This window comes from Octodon degus, unplaced genomic scaffold (assembly GCF_000260255.1).
Source record: "Octodon degus isolate 3935 unplaced genomic scaffold, OctDeg1.0 scaffold00021, whole genome shotgun sequence".
NCBI lineage: Eukaryota > Metazoa > Chordata > Mammalia > Rodentia > Octodontidae > Octodon > Octodon degus.
The window spans coordinates 18,988,923-19,004,654 of record NW_004524597.1 but is presented as its reverse complement, the minus strand read 5'-3'; the positions used below and the strand labels follow the sequence as shown (position 1 = coordinate 19,004,654).

General features: G+C 42.0%; 1 protein-coding gene and 1 non-coding gene across 4 annotated transcripts in view; both read right to left on the bottom strand.

The window, feature by feature from the left end:
- Window positions 1-15,732, bottom strand: part of Ewsr1 (EWS RNA binding protein 1) — a 34,090-nt gene that overhangs the window by 2,209 nt on the left and 16,149 nt on the right. Inside the window, exons 6-13 of one of the 3 annotated variants that reach the window (XM_004628039.2) lie at window positions 15,272-15,439; window positions 13,504-13,715; window positions 11,883-12,063; window positions 9,102-9,136; window positions 8,535-8,567; window positions 7,775-7,893; window positions 2,148-2,277; window positions 445-567 (exon numbers count right to left, since the gene is read on the bottom strand). In XM_004628039.2, coding sequence (XP_004628096.1) covers window positions 445-567; window positions 2,148-2,277; window positions 7,775-7,893; window positions 8,535-8,567; window positions 9,102-9,136; window positions 11,883-12,063; window positions 13,504-13,715; window positions 15,272-15,439 — 1,001 coding nt within the window. Of the gene's footprint in view, window positions 1-444; window positions 568-2,147; window positions 2,278-7,774; window positions 7,894-8,534; window positions 8,568-9,101; window positions 10,274-11,882; window positions 12,064-13,503; window positions 13,716-15,271; window positions 15,440-15,732 lie in introns of those variants that run through there. The other 2 variants (XM_012513975.2, XM_012513977.2) reach the window with 2 other exon arrangements.
- LOC111815816 lies at window positions 3,325-3,455 on the bottom strand. The gene has a single exon (XR_002820450.1). It is a non-coding gene; the product is annotated as a small nucleolar RNA SNORA38 (small nucleolar RNA).

Below are 15,732 nucleotides of genomic sequence, written 5' to 3'. Positions count from 1 at the left end.
TGTGTGTGTGGCCAGCTCAGCCCACCAGGGGGCGGGGCTGGCTGGCATGTGGTGCTGGGGGATTGAACCGCGGTCCCTCTGCTTTAGCTAAGCTTGTTCTAAGTAGGTGCTTTAGACCACTGAGCCATCTCACCAGCCCCTGGTCACGTCTTTTTAAAAAAAACAAAATTCTTACTATGCAGTTCAGGCTGCCTTGAGCTCACTTTGTAGCCTAGGCTGGTCTCAAACTTGCAATGATTCTCCTGCCTCAGCCTCTAGTGATGGGATTACAGGCATTTGCAACCATGCCTGGCTGTATAAAAATTTACTAGCAGCTTTCAACTGTGTAGTTTTAAATCTATACACATTTTATTACTTTACCTCTCCACTATAATCAAGTTTCTCAAAGGCAAAAATTGGACTGAAAAACACTTAAAGAAATAGATCAGAGAAAAGTATAAATACCTCCCCGGAGTGGTGGTGGCATCCCTCTGCCCTCACGAGGCGGCATGCCACCTCGCATGCTGTTCATTGGAGGCTTCTTCCGAGCAAGGGAGACTTTAAGTTTGCTTCCTTGAAAATCTTTCCCTAGAACAAGATAAACATAACATCAACGACCCCTAAATTCCAACTCTTCTCTCCCAGAGGGACTAGAATCTATTTTTCTTCTGTCTGAGACAGGATCTCACTACGCAGTTCAGGCTGGCCTTGAGCTCACTTCGTAGCCCAGGCTGGTCTTGAACTTCTGGTGATCCTTCTGCCTCAGCCTCCCTATTTCTTCTTTTCTATCTATTTTACTACTCAAACTTGGGTGTCTCCAGGAACATCAATCCTCTTCCACTTGTAAATCTCTTAAGACTTTTTACCAGTCAGCCCCACCCCAAAAGGCTTAAAAAAAAAATCTCTCTACTGGGGCTGGCGAGATAGTTCAGTGGTCTAAAGAACCTGCTTAAGCAAGCATGCAGGGACCTCGGTTCAATCCCCAGCACCATATGCCATGCCAGCCCTGCCCCCAGGGTGGGCTGAGCTGACCATAAAAAAGAAAAAAAATAAAGGAAACACTAAAAACCAAACAAACAAACAAAAACCTATCTCTAAACAAAACAAAAAACAAGTTTCAACAAGCAAACAACCCCGAACAAAACACCACTTCTCCTTTCTGAAAGGCAAGCTGGTAGGTGGCAAAATGTGTACTAGGATCCCTACAGAAACTAGGCTGAGAAACTAGGGAAAAGGAACCCAGAAAGGACAGCAAGGACCTAACATCAGACACTTTCAAGTTAGGTGTGTGTTAAGTGAAATGCCAGCAATGATGTCCAGGCTTTAATATATAGTTATACTCAAATGTACACAGGCTGGTTTTTTCTCATGGTGACTGGGACTAAATCCAGACCTTGTGCATAGGTAAGCAAGTGCTCTGCCACTTAGCTTCACCTCTAGCCCCGAGAAGTTTCTTTTTTTTTTTTTTTTGGGTACCAGGGATTGAACTCAGGACCTTGCACTTGCCCTGAGATGTTTCTTATAAAGGTTTTCTATATCTTTTGATAACACTTGGAGAAAAACCTGCAGCTTTAAGTGAAGCTGATTTATAATAGCAATCCCCTAAAATAAAGCCATAATAGCAATCCCCTAAAATAAAGCCATTTCCCAATCCAGGTGACTGGGCCCTGGAAGAGACAAGGTGTTCTCCTCAGAAATGTAACTCTTTTTTTTCCCAATGTATTTATACAGAGGGTCTACAGGGTCCCACTACACAGATGAGACTCATAGTGATCCTCCTGTTAGTCTCCCCAAGTGCTGGGATTACAAGTGCATGCCACCATGTCCAGTCTCAATCACCATCTCAGAGGGCCCGAGGGGTGGGACCAGCACACTGGGGATTGAACCCCCGTCCCTGTGTCTGCCTGAGTAGGCACTTTAAGTCACTGAACTATCTGGCTGGCCCTAGAAACACAAGTCTTTTGGTTCCCATGCCTTACAAATTTTTCCCTCCTGCTATGCCTTACTTCAATGTAGAAAGTATTTTTTGTTTTTTATCCCTAGACTTTCCAGACAATGGTATTTTAATAGCACCCTGTATTAGCAAGAGCTTTTCTTCTCAGTAAATGGACACAGGCAGTATTGTTTGCCAGGAACACATAGGTCTGAACACAGTAAGCACACCCTACCATCAAACCACTCCACAGCAGCCTTGGCAGTCGGTGGATCTTCATAGGACACCGTAGCATCACCCTTGGGCTTTCCTGTTTCCTTGTCCAGGTAGATGTGGATCATAGGTTGCCCAGTTCTCTTGTTAATCTACACATAAAATTAGGACACTTAGGACATGAGTACAATTTACTAATTTGTGAGGAAAAGTCCACATAAAATTTAGAAAGTCCCATAAACTGTTAAAAGCATTAACTTTTCATAGGCAGACGTGGATCTATTAGGATCTACAAGCTTATTTCTGGGTTTTACAACTATGGGTGTCCTAACCAGCATGCCTGTAATCCCAACACTTGAGAAACTGAGGCAGGAGCATGGACAGGAGTTTGAGGTCATCCCGGTTACACAGTGAGTTCAACGCTAGCGTGAACTACAGTGAGGCCCTGTCTCAAAACACTAAACAAGAATTATGGGTGTCCTATTTCCTCAACACCTACATATATATATTTTTTTACTTTTGAGAGTGTCTCACGACATATCAGGTTGGCCTCACACACATGGCAATTGTACTGCCTTAGCTTTCTGCGCACACAGATTACAAATGTATACAACCACCATAGTCAGCTGGCTAACCTTTCTTTTGAGGGACTCTTGCTAGAAAATTCAGGTTGGCCTTGAACTCATAACAATCCCCTGGCCCGAGCCTCTTTTGAGTGCTGGGATTACAGGTATGCACCACCATGCACAGCCAAACGTTACTTTAATTCTTTTGTTGCTTTTTCTGTATTTACATGGTTTTCTTCCTTATAATTCAGTATGTAACTTAACAGTAGAGATCTTATTAGTCTTTTATCCCTAATTACAATAACAGCACAGTATCACAGAGAAGTAATCCTGTAATCCTGGGAGCAATTCACAAATACACAGTCTAAGAATTTGCAATATAAAAAGACAAATTTGTCCAAGATCAGGGTAGTACAGCTTGGAATTGCAAGAAGTTTGATCAATATGAAGGACTGCCCTGGAATTAAAAAGGAAGCAAAAGGCCACTGGAAATTCCTGGAGGCGTGACTAGTGATACTAGTGGTCACTAAGTGGTCACCAAGGGCCAAGGAGAGCAGAACCAAAATTCTGTAGGTGACTGAGCCAACGATTTAGAAACAAAAATGTGAAAGGGTTACTTTTGATATTTTTCTTTTATGTGGGACAGTTGATCTTGAGCCTGCGGGGAGCAAGCCAGCTCTAGATCCCTCCAAGTCCTCTTTACTTTGCCTCCAATTCTTACGTGTCCAAAGACAGGGAGCAAAAGACACGCCTTTGTAGGAGGGTGGCAAACATTACTTTTTTAAAAAAATTTATTTTATTTATTTATTTATTTATGTGTGTGTGTGTGTGTGTGTCCAGCTCAGCCCACCAGGGGGCGGGGCTGGCTGGCTGGCATGTGGTCCTGGGGGATTGAACCGCAGTCCCTGTGCTTTGCTAAGCTTGTTCTAAGTAGGTGCTTTAGACCACTGAGCCATCTCTCCAGCCCCAAACATTACTTTCTAAACTGGGATAAGCTCTGTATATCTAGGTAAAAATCAATCTTTAAAAAACTGTTTATGGGGGCAGGGGAGATGGCTCAGTAGAATAAGTGCTTCCCTGGCAAGCACAAGGGTCTGAGTTCAATCCCCAGTTCTGCCAAAATAAAAAAGTTTATATTTGGATAAAAAAAAAAATCTTTAAAAAAACTGTCTTAAAACACAAAGCACAAACATTATAGGGTTCATTTTTTCTGGGGGTGGTACTAGGAATCAAACTCAGGAAGTCCCTAACACTAAGGTTGCACTGGGATTACAGGTGTGCACTACCACGTCCAGTCTCAATCGTGCCGTGGGGGGGGGGGGGGGGGGCGCGGTGTGGTGGTGGCGGGGCTGTGTGTGTCGGGTTTTGGCATGGCAGGCAGGGATTGAACCTGGGTTGCTGCAAATGCCTAAGCAGGCACTTTAATCTGTTGAGCTATCTGGCCAGCCCTTCTTCCTAATACTAAGTTATATCTCCAGTCTTTTCAAAGATAGGGTCGCAGAGCATGATGGCACATGCTTACCTGTATTCCCAGCACTCAGGAGGCTGAGGCAGGAGGACTGCTGTGAGTTTGAGGCTAGCCTAAACTGCATAGCGAGACTCTGTCCCCAAAAGACAAAATAACAAAAGAAAAGCCAAGCTCTTGCTAGGTAAGATCTTGCCTAGAGGGGCCGGGGAGATGGCTCAGCGGAATAAGCACTTCTCTGGCAAGTGCAAGGGCCTGAGTTCAATCCCCGGTTCCGCCAAAAAAAAAAACCAAAAACCAGTTTAGATCTTGCCATATAGTCCAGGCTGGACTTGAACTTGTGAACCCCTGCCTCAGCCTCCCAAGTGCTGCGATTGCAGGAATGTACTACCATGCCCAGTTGAAAATACCATTTATCTCCAAAAAAGGACTGGGGGATGTAGCTCAGTGTAGAGCACTTGCCTCGCATGTATGACACTCCAAATTTAATCCTATCTTGCCCTTCCAACAATCCATTATCTCTCCTGCATATGGTTGGTTGGTCCTACTATATTCAGATTCAGTATTTGTAAATTTGCCTGCTAGCTAAATAACTGTCATCCTCTATGGTATTTCAATTTTTTTTTTTTTTTTTGGGACTGGGGATTGAACTCAGGACCCTGCACTTGCCAGGCAAGCACTTAATTCTACTGAGCTACCTCCCCAGCCCCCTAATTTTATTTTGATCTATGGTACTTTCAGGGTCATTTATATGAGCAGGATGGCAGAAAATTTAAGATGTGTGATGTACAATGTTCTCAGCTGAGGCTGAACAATATGATAGTCTGCTCTCTAGTTTTAGCTCTCTGTAAAGATGACCAGATAGCTGGGCATGCTGGGTAAGGCAGGAAGATTACCATGAATTTGGCCAGCCTGGGCAACACCAACTTGAACTAATTAGTGAGCTGTCACAAACCAATTCAACCAACCACCCAACCACCACCACCACCACCAACAACAACAACAAAATCAACAGGGAGGGGCCGGGGAGATGGCTCAGTGGAATAAGTGCTTCCCTGGCAAACACAAGGGCCTGAGTTCAATCCCCTGTTCTGCAAAAAATAAAAATAAATATAGCAAAAACAATAGGGAACAGGATATGGCAGAGAAGTGCAGTCTGAAAAGGAATAGCTTGGACATGTTTAGAGGACGCTTGGATGGTGGGGCAGCCTCAGGCAGTCCTAAACTTTTCCTTCTGTTTTGTAAAAAGAAAACAGTATACATCAGCTGAGTTGCTGCTCATAATTTCAGATTATAATCTACATACATAGATACACAGATAGCTACTTCCCCTGTATAACAGGCCAGCATTTATTAAGTATTTGTGGCAACTTTACACAAGGTATCAGGAAACAGATAAAAATGTCTACTGAAGCAATCTTTGTATGATAAATCCATAGATATAATCCAGGCCTTTTCTTTTTTGGCAGAACCAGTGATTGAACTCAGGACCCTGCACTTGCCAGGCAGGTACTTATTCTACTGAGCTATCTCCCTAGCCCCCAATCCAGGCCTTCTAAAAGAGTATCTGAATTGTCATGTATGTAGAGGTCCAAAGCACTGTCTGTTGAGCTACAGGGCCACCTTGTGATATACAGAATACAGGAACTCCTACACTTCCAAGCTACTGACCCACAACCTCCCCCAGCCTGTTTCTCCTAGTCTCCATGTCTTTTTTTTGGAGGGGGGAGGGGAAGAAAGGAAGGACAAGATTTCAGTATGTAGTTCAAGTTGGCCAGGTTGGCCTCAAACTTGCAGTCAATCCTCCTGTCTCAGTCTCTCAAGTGCTGGGGTAATAGCTGTACTCAACCTTGTGGGATCCCCATATCTTCAATAACCTCACCATTATATTCTAGGAGCTAGTCACACTAAAACTTAAGTCACACCAGATCTTTTGAACTTGCAAAGTTCCTTCTCCAGGAGTCTGCCCTTATTACCCCCTCATTGTCTCACTCCAAGCTATATGATTCTTTTCTCATTTGATCACTACCCTCCTTGCTTTACTTTCTTATATAACCTAGCATAAATCCCCATTGTTTACTATACATGCCCCACCAATATAAATACCAAATGTTTTGTTACTGGCATATTCTTAGTCTTCAGAATAGTCATGTAGTATAGTAGTGCCTAATTATTAACTTACATGTGAAATAAAGTAGAACTAAAAATACATCTTTATGAGGCTGTGTGTTGGTGGCACATGCCTGTAATACTAGCACTCGGGAGGCAGAGGCAAGAGGAACACTGGAGTTTGAGGCCAGCCTGGGGTTACATAATGAGTTCAGGGATGCGTGAACTAGGAAGGGAGACCCTGTCTCAAAATGCCAACAAAATCCAAAAAACAATACCCCCCACCCCCAAAAAAGATGAGAATAAAATCCAGGATGGGGGAGGAAAGATCTGGGGATTGAACTAGGTATATGTGAGGTGAATAAAAAGTACTGCTCTCAGCTCTTAATTCTTATGCTGGGAGGTAGACACAAAAGTTTCCTACTTATGGGCTGGTGAGATGGCTCAGTGGTCTAAAGCACCTACTTGGAACAAGCTTAGCAAAGCACAGGGACCGTGGTTCAATCCCCCAGCACCACATGCCAGCCGGCCCCGCCCCCTGGTGGGCTGAGCTGGCCACACACACACACACACACACACACACACACACAAATAAATAAAATTAAAAAAAAAAAAAGTTTCCTACTTAAAAAAACAAAAACAACAACAAAAAACCCAACTCAGGACTGGCCTGATAGCTCAGTAGACTTAAAATACCTGCTTAGGCAGAACACAGCAGCTGGGGTTTGATCCCTAGTGTGCAATACCGGCCCCGCCCCTGGGGCAATGCTGAGACAGTGATTGAGACTGGCCTTGAACTTATGGTGATCCTCTTGCCTCACTCTCCTGAGAGCTGGGATGATAGGCATGCAACACTGCAACATGCAGACTTAATGTCATATTTATGTTTGTCAGTTAATATACTGAGGGTTTTTTTTTTTTTGTATTTAGGACAGGGTCTACAGGGTCTCACTACACAGATCCGACTCGTGATTCTCCCGTTTTCAGCCTCCCCCAAATGCTGGGATTATAGGCATGCTGTAACAAGCCCTAACTTGGTCGCCAGCTCAATGTGCCTGGCATAGCACGTGGTACCAGGGATTGAACCCTGGTCCCTGCTTGCCTAGGCAGGCACTTAGTCCACTGAGCTCTCTCTGGCCCACCAGAACCAACTCAACATCAAATCAATCTTTTTTTTTGGGGGGGGCAGAAGGGGTTGTGTCCTGAGATTACAGGCATGTGCCACCATGTTTGGCTCTTTCTGTTGAGACAGGGTCTCACTATGCAGTTCAGGCTGACCTTCAATTTACAGTGGTCCTCCTGCCTCAGCCACCAAGTGCTGGGGTTTATAGGTGTGTGTCACGCTGCCCAGCTTTTTTCAATTTCTTTTTTTCTTGTGGTACTGAGGATCAAACTCAGGACCTTAAGATTGCAAGGCAGGCACTTCATGCTACTATCTTCCCAGCCCTTCAATTTCTTATGTTCTGTAGCCTAAATTTCTGCTTGATCACTCTGTTATATTTCACTTACCTTAACAACCCCACATTGCTTAAAGAAGTCTGCCAGGTCATCAAGTGTCACATTGTCATTTAGTCCTTGTACATAAATTGCGCTGTTGTCAGAGTCTTCATCAGGATCTATTGGAGGGCCTTTTAGAGAAGAAAGAAGGGAGTTACCGTTCCGTGTATGTAAAACCTTCAATTGTTCACAACTATCCAATGGTGTGCACCGCAAATCTAAGGAAACTAACCACTACTAACCACCACCAAAGAATTTCATGAAACTTTGGGTTTGCTTTTTTCTTTTTTGCGGAACTGGGAATTGAACTCAGGCCCTCGCACTTGCCAGGCAAGTGCTTAATTCTACTGACCCTTCTCCCCAGCCTTTTTTTTTTTAAAAACAAGGTCTTCCTGTGTAGTCTGGATTGGCCTTGAAGTATTAAGTAGCCCAAGGTGGCCTTGAACTCAAAGCAATCCTTCTACCTCAGCGTCCCAAGTGCTGGGAATTTTTTTTTTTTTGGGGGGGGACAATCAATAAATGATCATAGAAAAGGAGGCCCTAATCTGACCATGAAACCGAAGAGTAGCACATTGCTGTATCAGGTTGCTGAGCTCTATCTTATCCTTAACTTCTGTGTTTTTAAGACAGTATTGCTGTGTAGACTGGCCTTGAATACATAGCCAAACTATCTCAAATTTGCAATCGTCTTCTGCCTTCGGTTCCAAAGTGCTGGGATTACAGGTGTGTGCCAGCACAAAAACATAGCACAAAGTTTGAAATTCAAAATTACCTAGATCAAGATCTGGTCCTTCATCCATGGGTCCTGCCAACCAGGAAAGATCATATAAAATATTATTAGTGCACGTCTTGCAAGCTACAAACCTTACAAACACACATAGCTATCTACTACACCACCATTTCATGGGGACTCATTAAATTCAAAATGAACCGCACTGCTAAAATGGAGCAGTGCCTCTTTTAACATTGGTGAAAGGTTTGCTAGGGTTTGCTTTTCTTTGCTGGTTTGCTTCTAAACCATTACCAAATACACTTTCAATGCTTATGTGCCAAATTAGTGTTAAATTTAAGTCAATTTTTTTCCTCCAAATAAACCAAATTTAAAAACTGTATTCTCCCCCATATTACAGAAACAGATGCTCAATACTTCAAGTTACCCTTTGTTTTGTAACCATAGGTTAACCTTATTACCCCTAAGACAATGCCGGCAGTACCCATTAGTCTCTTTTGGAAAGCTCATTTTTAAACCGTTTATGAAACTAATAAAAAAAATTATAGTTTTCTAAAAACTGACTGTATTTTTTTTTAACACTATCCATGGTAATACTCAAAAACTTACCACCAGGCTTATTGAAGCCACCTCGCTCTCCAGCGCTGCTGGGGGGATAAACGAAGAAATGAAGGCCTTTCCCTTTAAAAGCCAGTACCGCTCTGAGCCTTGGGGGGGCTCGTGGGGAAGAAGGGCACTGGCTAAACACATCTCCAAACAATGCATCTCTCTCATCTTGTCACTATGCCTTTCTTCAGGGCAGCTTGCTCAAATTTCCTTAATATACAACCTTGCTTGTCTGATTGTACACACCAGTGTGGTTGGTTCCTTTCATTTCGGGGCTGGTATTAATAGTGCAATACTTGGCAAATTAGGGAGTAAAGAAACTGGACCCCAAACACCCACCCCATCAGTTGAAGAACCAGGACAGCTTGGTGTAGAGAAGAGTGGCAAGCAGAGGCAACTATTGTGATGAACCTTTTCATGTTCATAAAGATGCACCCCCAACCTCTCTGGGTGAGAGGCAAATGAGACCCTGGGCTTCCTAACAAATCACAGTATAGTGAGGCAGGAGACAACCACATTAAATGTCTATACACACATCAGGACGCATCCAGCCAATCTTCAGCATAAAGCCATACAGTTCAGGAAACTAATGGATTTAACAGTCGCTGTGAAAGGAGAATTTACAACAAATACCAAGGCTCAATGGACTGAGGGTGCAACTTTATAGACATATCAGTTAAAAATAATGATTATGGCAGTATAAAATTACATATTCTAAAGAAAGGAGGGGTGAATATAAATTTGGCTTAGATTTTAAAGAGTAAATAAAGGCACTCCCCCAGTGGGAGGCCCTAAGCTGTTTGTAACCAGTATTGCACCTTTAATACCTGAATATACATTTCAAGCTGTTGCATGCAGCTTTGCGTCCTTTTTAAAAGTACACACCATAAAATGTTCTCTCTCTTTAAACACAAAAGTTTACACTTTAATGTTACACAATTCTAGAGTATTATACCTCCTCTGATTCATTACCAAACAACAAGTATGCAGTTACCAAAGTTACAGAAGGATTCCATTTATACAATGAATACATTTTGTTAAAAATATTCTATGTATATTTTTCCTCTCCATATGGACACCGTGTCTAGTCCCACTTTTCATTATGCTGCCGGCTGAGTACTGAGTACGGGTACTTTTTAAGTATTGAAGTGTATACAAGGCTCTCACTTTGTAACCTGTAGCATATAAATGCGACAAAGCATGTTAAAAAGTTTCCACGTTTAACAGCCAATGAAAATATCAAAATACTGAGGCAATGAAAAAGGGCATGTTAACAACATTTAAGTGCCTTACCTGTAGAAGACACTGAAAACCATCACCACACCACAATAAAAAAGGGAAAGGGGTTAATGCCCCTGTCCTGTCCCCACAGGCTCTAACAGACTGCAACATCACAGTTTGTTGTAAAACCTATGGGGAAGGCCATGGTCTCTTCTATGGCTCCAGGAGAGACTTCTCATCCGAAAGGGGGCCCCCTCTAATAACAGTCTAGCAAAATCAGTAGAATCATTACTTTTGGAGTATTAAAATGAATAAACTTGAAACTGCTTTTGAAATTAAAAAATATTAAGAATTCTAGGTGATCTGAGACGTGATGATAGTAATTTCAAGTGTCTAGGTCTAATTAAAACATCCATAAAGTGAAACCTTTATAATGGAATGATACTATCCAAAATGAATGACAGATTTTACTTTATATTAACTCAATCACAAGTTTTTGGTATGTCATGTTTCTTCCAATAAAGATTTCACTGCAGACTTTTATTTTTAAAGTTATGCAGAACATGCAAAACAGTATTAGCTATTTTTTAATAACAAGATTTGCCAGCATAAAATTAAAAGACCAACTTAACATAATTTTGAAAAATTTTTTGAAATTTTTATAAAAATAAATGTTATTTAATTCTTCCCTGAAATAACAGGCCAAATCCAATCTACACCTAACATTCTGCATAACTTTTTATTAAAAAGTTTATATAGGGACAGAACACACACAGAACTAAGCCTTCTGGATTATGTTAACCATCGACATTATACCTCACCTTCATCAAAGTACAGACACTAGAAGAGGGGGTAGGAGGAGGGAGGGGATGGGCAGGCAGAAGTAGGAGGGTTACATTATTAATCTAAACAGTTTTCTAAACCAGATTGGGCCATCAATCAAAACGGTCAAACTGATTTAGACTTTTAACAACTCCAATGGGGAGCAATTCCATACTCATACATTACTCTGAGAAAGTTACTGGTTTTTCTGTACTCCAACTAAACTTTTTATCAGGTGTACCTCAGGCCATAGCATAAGGGTTATAGGATCAAAATCTTCAACAATTCTGAGTACAAACAGAACTTGAGGACAAACACTGTGGAAAACAGCTGCATTCTTTTTTGGCAGATAAGTATATACACCAGATACTTCAAGACAACCGTTCAGAGGCATTAGTTAAAAACTTGGGTTGTTAGAAGGGTTGTGTGTGTTCCATCCCAAATCTATTACCCACAGAGGCTTTTCACCTCTGGAAACCATGAAGGGAACTGAAAGCTCTAGTATCAAAACCATTCTTTGTTCTTCCCAACCCAACGAAGTATATTGGCAGAGAAATAAGCTAACTGCCAATTGATATATGCCATAGATAGACATTTCCATGTTTTACATGATGACTTGTGCTCAACAGATTTCCATGGAAATGTAGAATAAATTTCTTTATGTCTTTCAGTCCCTTCTTTCCATTGAAAATCCTATGGATGAAACAAAATTAGGTAAAAGGAGAAAAGGTTTGCTCTTACCCCATTCCACCGCGTCCTCCTCCCCGCCCACCTCTGCTCATGCCTCCACGATCAAATCCCCCTCTTCCCCTGCCCCGGTTATCAGGGCCACTCATGCTCCGGTTTTCTCCTGGTCCGGAAAATCCTCCAGACTCCTGCCCATAAACACCCATGCTACTGGGGTGGTCCTGTCGGAATGAACCTGAGGAAAGAGTCACATCTGTAAGCCATGGACCAGCATTTATACATTGCCTGACTTTCTCCTGGAATCACAGATTTCTCAATTGTAAGGTACTAACCAAAGTACCATCTTCTTTACACCATGATAAAGCAATCTTAATGAGTAGGTGCTCAAAAGTTCAACAAAAACTAGTGGCTCAGGGGGCCTGCCCCTTAGCTCAGTTCTTTAAGTGGCTGCTTCAACAAAAAAGTCAGGCTCAGGTTGCTGTGGTTCGATCCCCACAACTCAAGCCAGCCAAACCTGCCATGAAGGCATTCAGAGCAAAAAAACCCAAAACAAGTGGATCATCAAGGCTAAAACAACCTTGCAGAGTTATTAGCTTAGACTAAACTACCTCCAAACAAGTAACACTCTGGATAACTTAACAAATAGTATAGAATTTTGTTGCTCCTAAAATACTAAAAGCTGGTTCTTTAAGCTATACTCCAAAAACAAAATTTACAGCCAGGTTTCTTAGGGCTTTAATATGTTGTAAGGCTGAGTTCCATCAAGCAGCAATACTCTTTTTCAGTCCTAACAAAACATACCTATAGGTTGAAATTCTAAAAAATTTTATTTATTTGGTACAGGGTCTTGCTACACAGCTTGGACTCATAGTGATACCCTGGTCTCAGCCTCCCCAGCACTGGGATTAAGAGGCCTACGTCACCACATCCAGTCTTGGTGGCTGGTGAACCTGGGGGTTTCAAGGCTGGCATGGCATGCAAAACCCGGGGTCTGACCCAGGCCCTTGCGCTTGCCAGGCAGGCACTTAAAGACTGCTGAGCTAGCTCCCCAGCCCTAGATTGAATTTAAAAAGTATAAAAATCCAGACAGAAATTTGTGAGGACAATTTCCAGGTTGTAGTTATTTCTTCATAAGCAAAATGGGGTTAGTGATATAACTCAATGACATGCCTAGCATGTGTGAGCTCCTGGATTCAATCTCTGGCATCAGAAATGCCTCAGAAAAATAACCCCTTTTTCAACACTGTAAATATTCTGAAAGCTGGTTTTTCTTCCTTTTAGGATATAAAACAAAAGCTCAAAAGCATAGGTCTCCTCAATCAAAATTATAGTACCCCTTGATGGCTGCCTGCCCATTCTCTTATATCATTTGGATGGACAGGCCATAAAGAACTTTGGCTTCATATAACCTAGCCAAAAGAAATAGGGCAGTCTGAAAAATTTTTTGTGGTCTGTTACAGTTTCTCTTTCTTTTTAAAGTCTTTGTTAAGCACTACTGAAATGAAAAAAACAAACTACACCCCCAAAACATTGAAATCTTTACTGGGACATCCAAGGATGTTATGCCCTAAACATATATCCTAGATTTTAAAGAAACAGTGGTAAAGAACATTTCCCAAGTTCACAAATTCCAAACACAATGACTCTTATTTGGTTTTCTCTCTTAGCAACTCACTCTGCTGCCCGTAGCTGCTGCTCTGTTGGCTATATTGACTTGGAGCCTGGCTGTAGGATCCAGTCTGGGGGGGATAACTAGTGGGAGGCTGCTGCCCATAGCTGCTTTGTTGACCATAGCTACTCTGCTGTCCATAGCTGCTCGGCTGCCCATAGGTGTTCTGCTGAGAGTAACTGCTCTGATCATAACTAGTCGGCTGTGTAGAAGAATAGCTGAAAGGAAAAAAAAAAAGTCTTTAGGAAGAAGAGAGAAGACTTGTTACTTTTTCCCTGAAAATGAAACATTCACAAATCATACTTTTAAAATGCAGTTATTTTTCTAGATATCAACAGTACGAACAAAACCAAATATTTGTATATGTATACGTATATACACATTCAGAGAAAACTGACCCAGGGGAAAAAAAGTCCTGAGAAAAAATTAGTTATGCGAGGCAGTTCTAGACTGCTTTTTTTTTTTTTTTTAATTTTTTTAAATTTTATTTATTTGTGTGTGTGTGTGTGTGTGTGTGTGTGGCCAGCTCAGCCCACCAGGGGGCGGGGCTGGCTGACATGTGGTGCTGGGGATTGAACCGCGGTCCCTGTGCTTTGCTGAGCTTGTTCTAAGTAGGTGCTTTAGACCACTGAGCCATCTCACCAGCCCTCTAGACTGCTTTTAATGATTCTTGATGACACTGATTCTCTGAAGAGATAAGGCTGCTTAGGCGTACAACATGTGTAGATGAACCATACAAAAATGGCAATTTTCCTTTGAAAATTCATAAGAGCATTCAAAATTGCTGTTATAGTTTCAACCGTTCATAAATGCCTAATTATCTATGAAATCCAGGTACTAATCAAAAAAAAAGACAAAAAAATTTTTTTTCAGAAAGGTATTGTATGAAAAATACTAGAGAAATTACTCAAAATAATTCCTGTATTAAAGTGTTCCCCCATTCAGATGAGATCTTGCTATGTCTCAAACTTGTGAGTACAGCTGATTCTTTTGCCTCAACCAGGACTACAGACATGCACAATTTGCTGCTGGGTGCCTCTACTTTTTTTTTCTTTTTCAACAGGATCTTGGGCTGGGGAGATGGCTCAGTGGAATAAGCACCGCCCCAACAAGGGCAAAGGACGGAGTTCAATCCCCAGTTCCGCAAAAAAAACAAAACCTCCTCAAGACAGGATCTCACTATGCAGTTCAGGCTAGCCTGGACTCAATTACGTAGCCCAGGCTAGCCTCACACCCATGGCAATCCTTTTGTTTTAGCATTCTGAGTCTGGGATTATAGGTGTGTGCCACCATACCAGGCTGTTTTAATTTTATCAGTAAAAAGACCAGTAAAAGTGATTAGATCCACTTGTACCATATAAGCCACCTGATGGGACAGTCACACATGTATCATCTGTGGGTCAAGCCAGTGGGAATGTAATGCCCTGTACTTTACCCATTGAAAAAGATGGTAAAATGGCTTCTTTATGGTTTAGTTTATACAACTTCACATACTTCTGGTTCTTTTTCTTCTCAGGTAACTAAAAGAACCAAATTAAAGGGAAGAACCTAGTGGTAAATATATTTTTCTCTGTATTTAGAAGAAATAAGTTATTACCTTATAGGTAATGCTAGGGAGACCCACGGCTGAAACTTAAATGTATCTATACATGGTCAAAGTTATCACTGAGTTGGACAACAAATCTTACCTGAGGGATCCAAAGCAAGCTGGTCAACAATCTGAAAAACATTTGCTACTCCCCTATCTCAGTGGCCATAAGAAAGAAAGACTGACCTGGTAGGAGGATAGGATGGAGGTGCGGTGACTGGCTGCATCGGGTAGCTTCCAGGAACCTGGGGATAACTGTAGTTACTCTGTCCGTAGCCTAGGCTGGGCTGGTTATAACCCCCTGTGCTAGATTGAGGTTGATTAGTCTCAGTAGGCTTGTTACCATCCTGTGGTCTAAAAAGAAAAAATTTAAATACACTGCTTAGCCTCAAAGCTCTTAGATACGAAACCTAAAAATCTGTGAGCAATACGTGCTGTTAAGACTGAGCTTCGAAATACATACAGCAGTAAAGTACATCAAAACACCCCACTGTATTTGATGGAAAGAACACTAAAGAATAGAGAGAACTGGGGCTGGAGAGATGGCTCAGTGGTCTAAAGCACCTATTTAGAACAAGCTTAGCAAAGCACAGGGACTGCGGTTCAATCCCCCAGCACCACATGCCAGCCAGCCCTGCCCCCTGGTG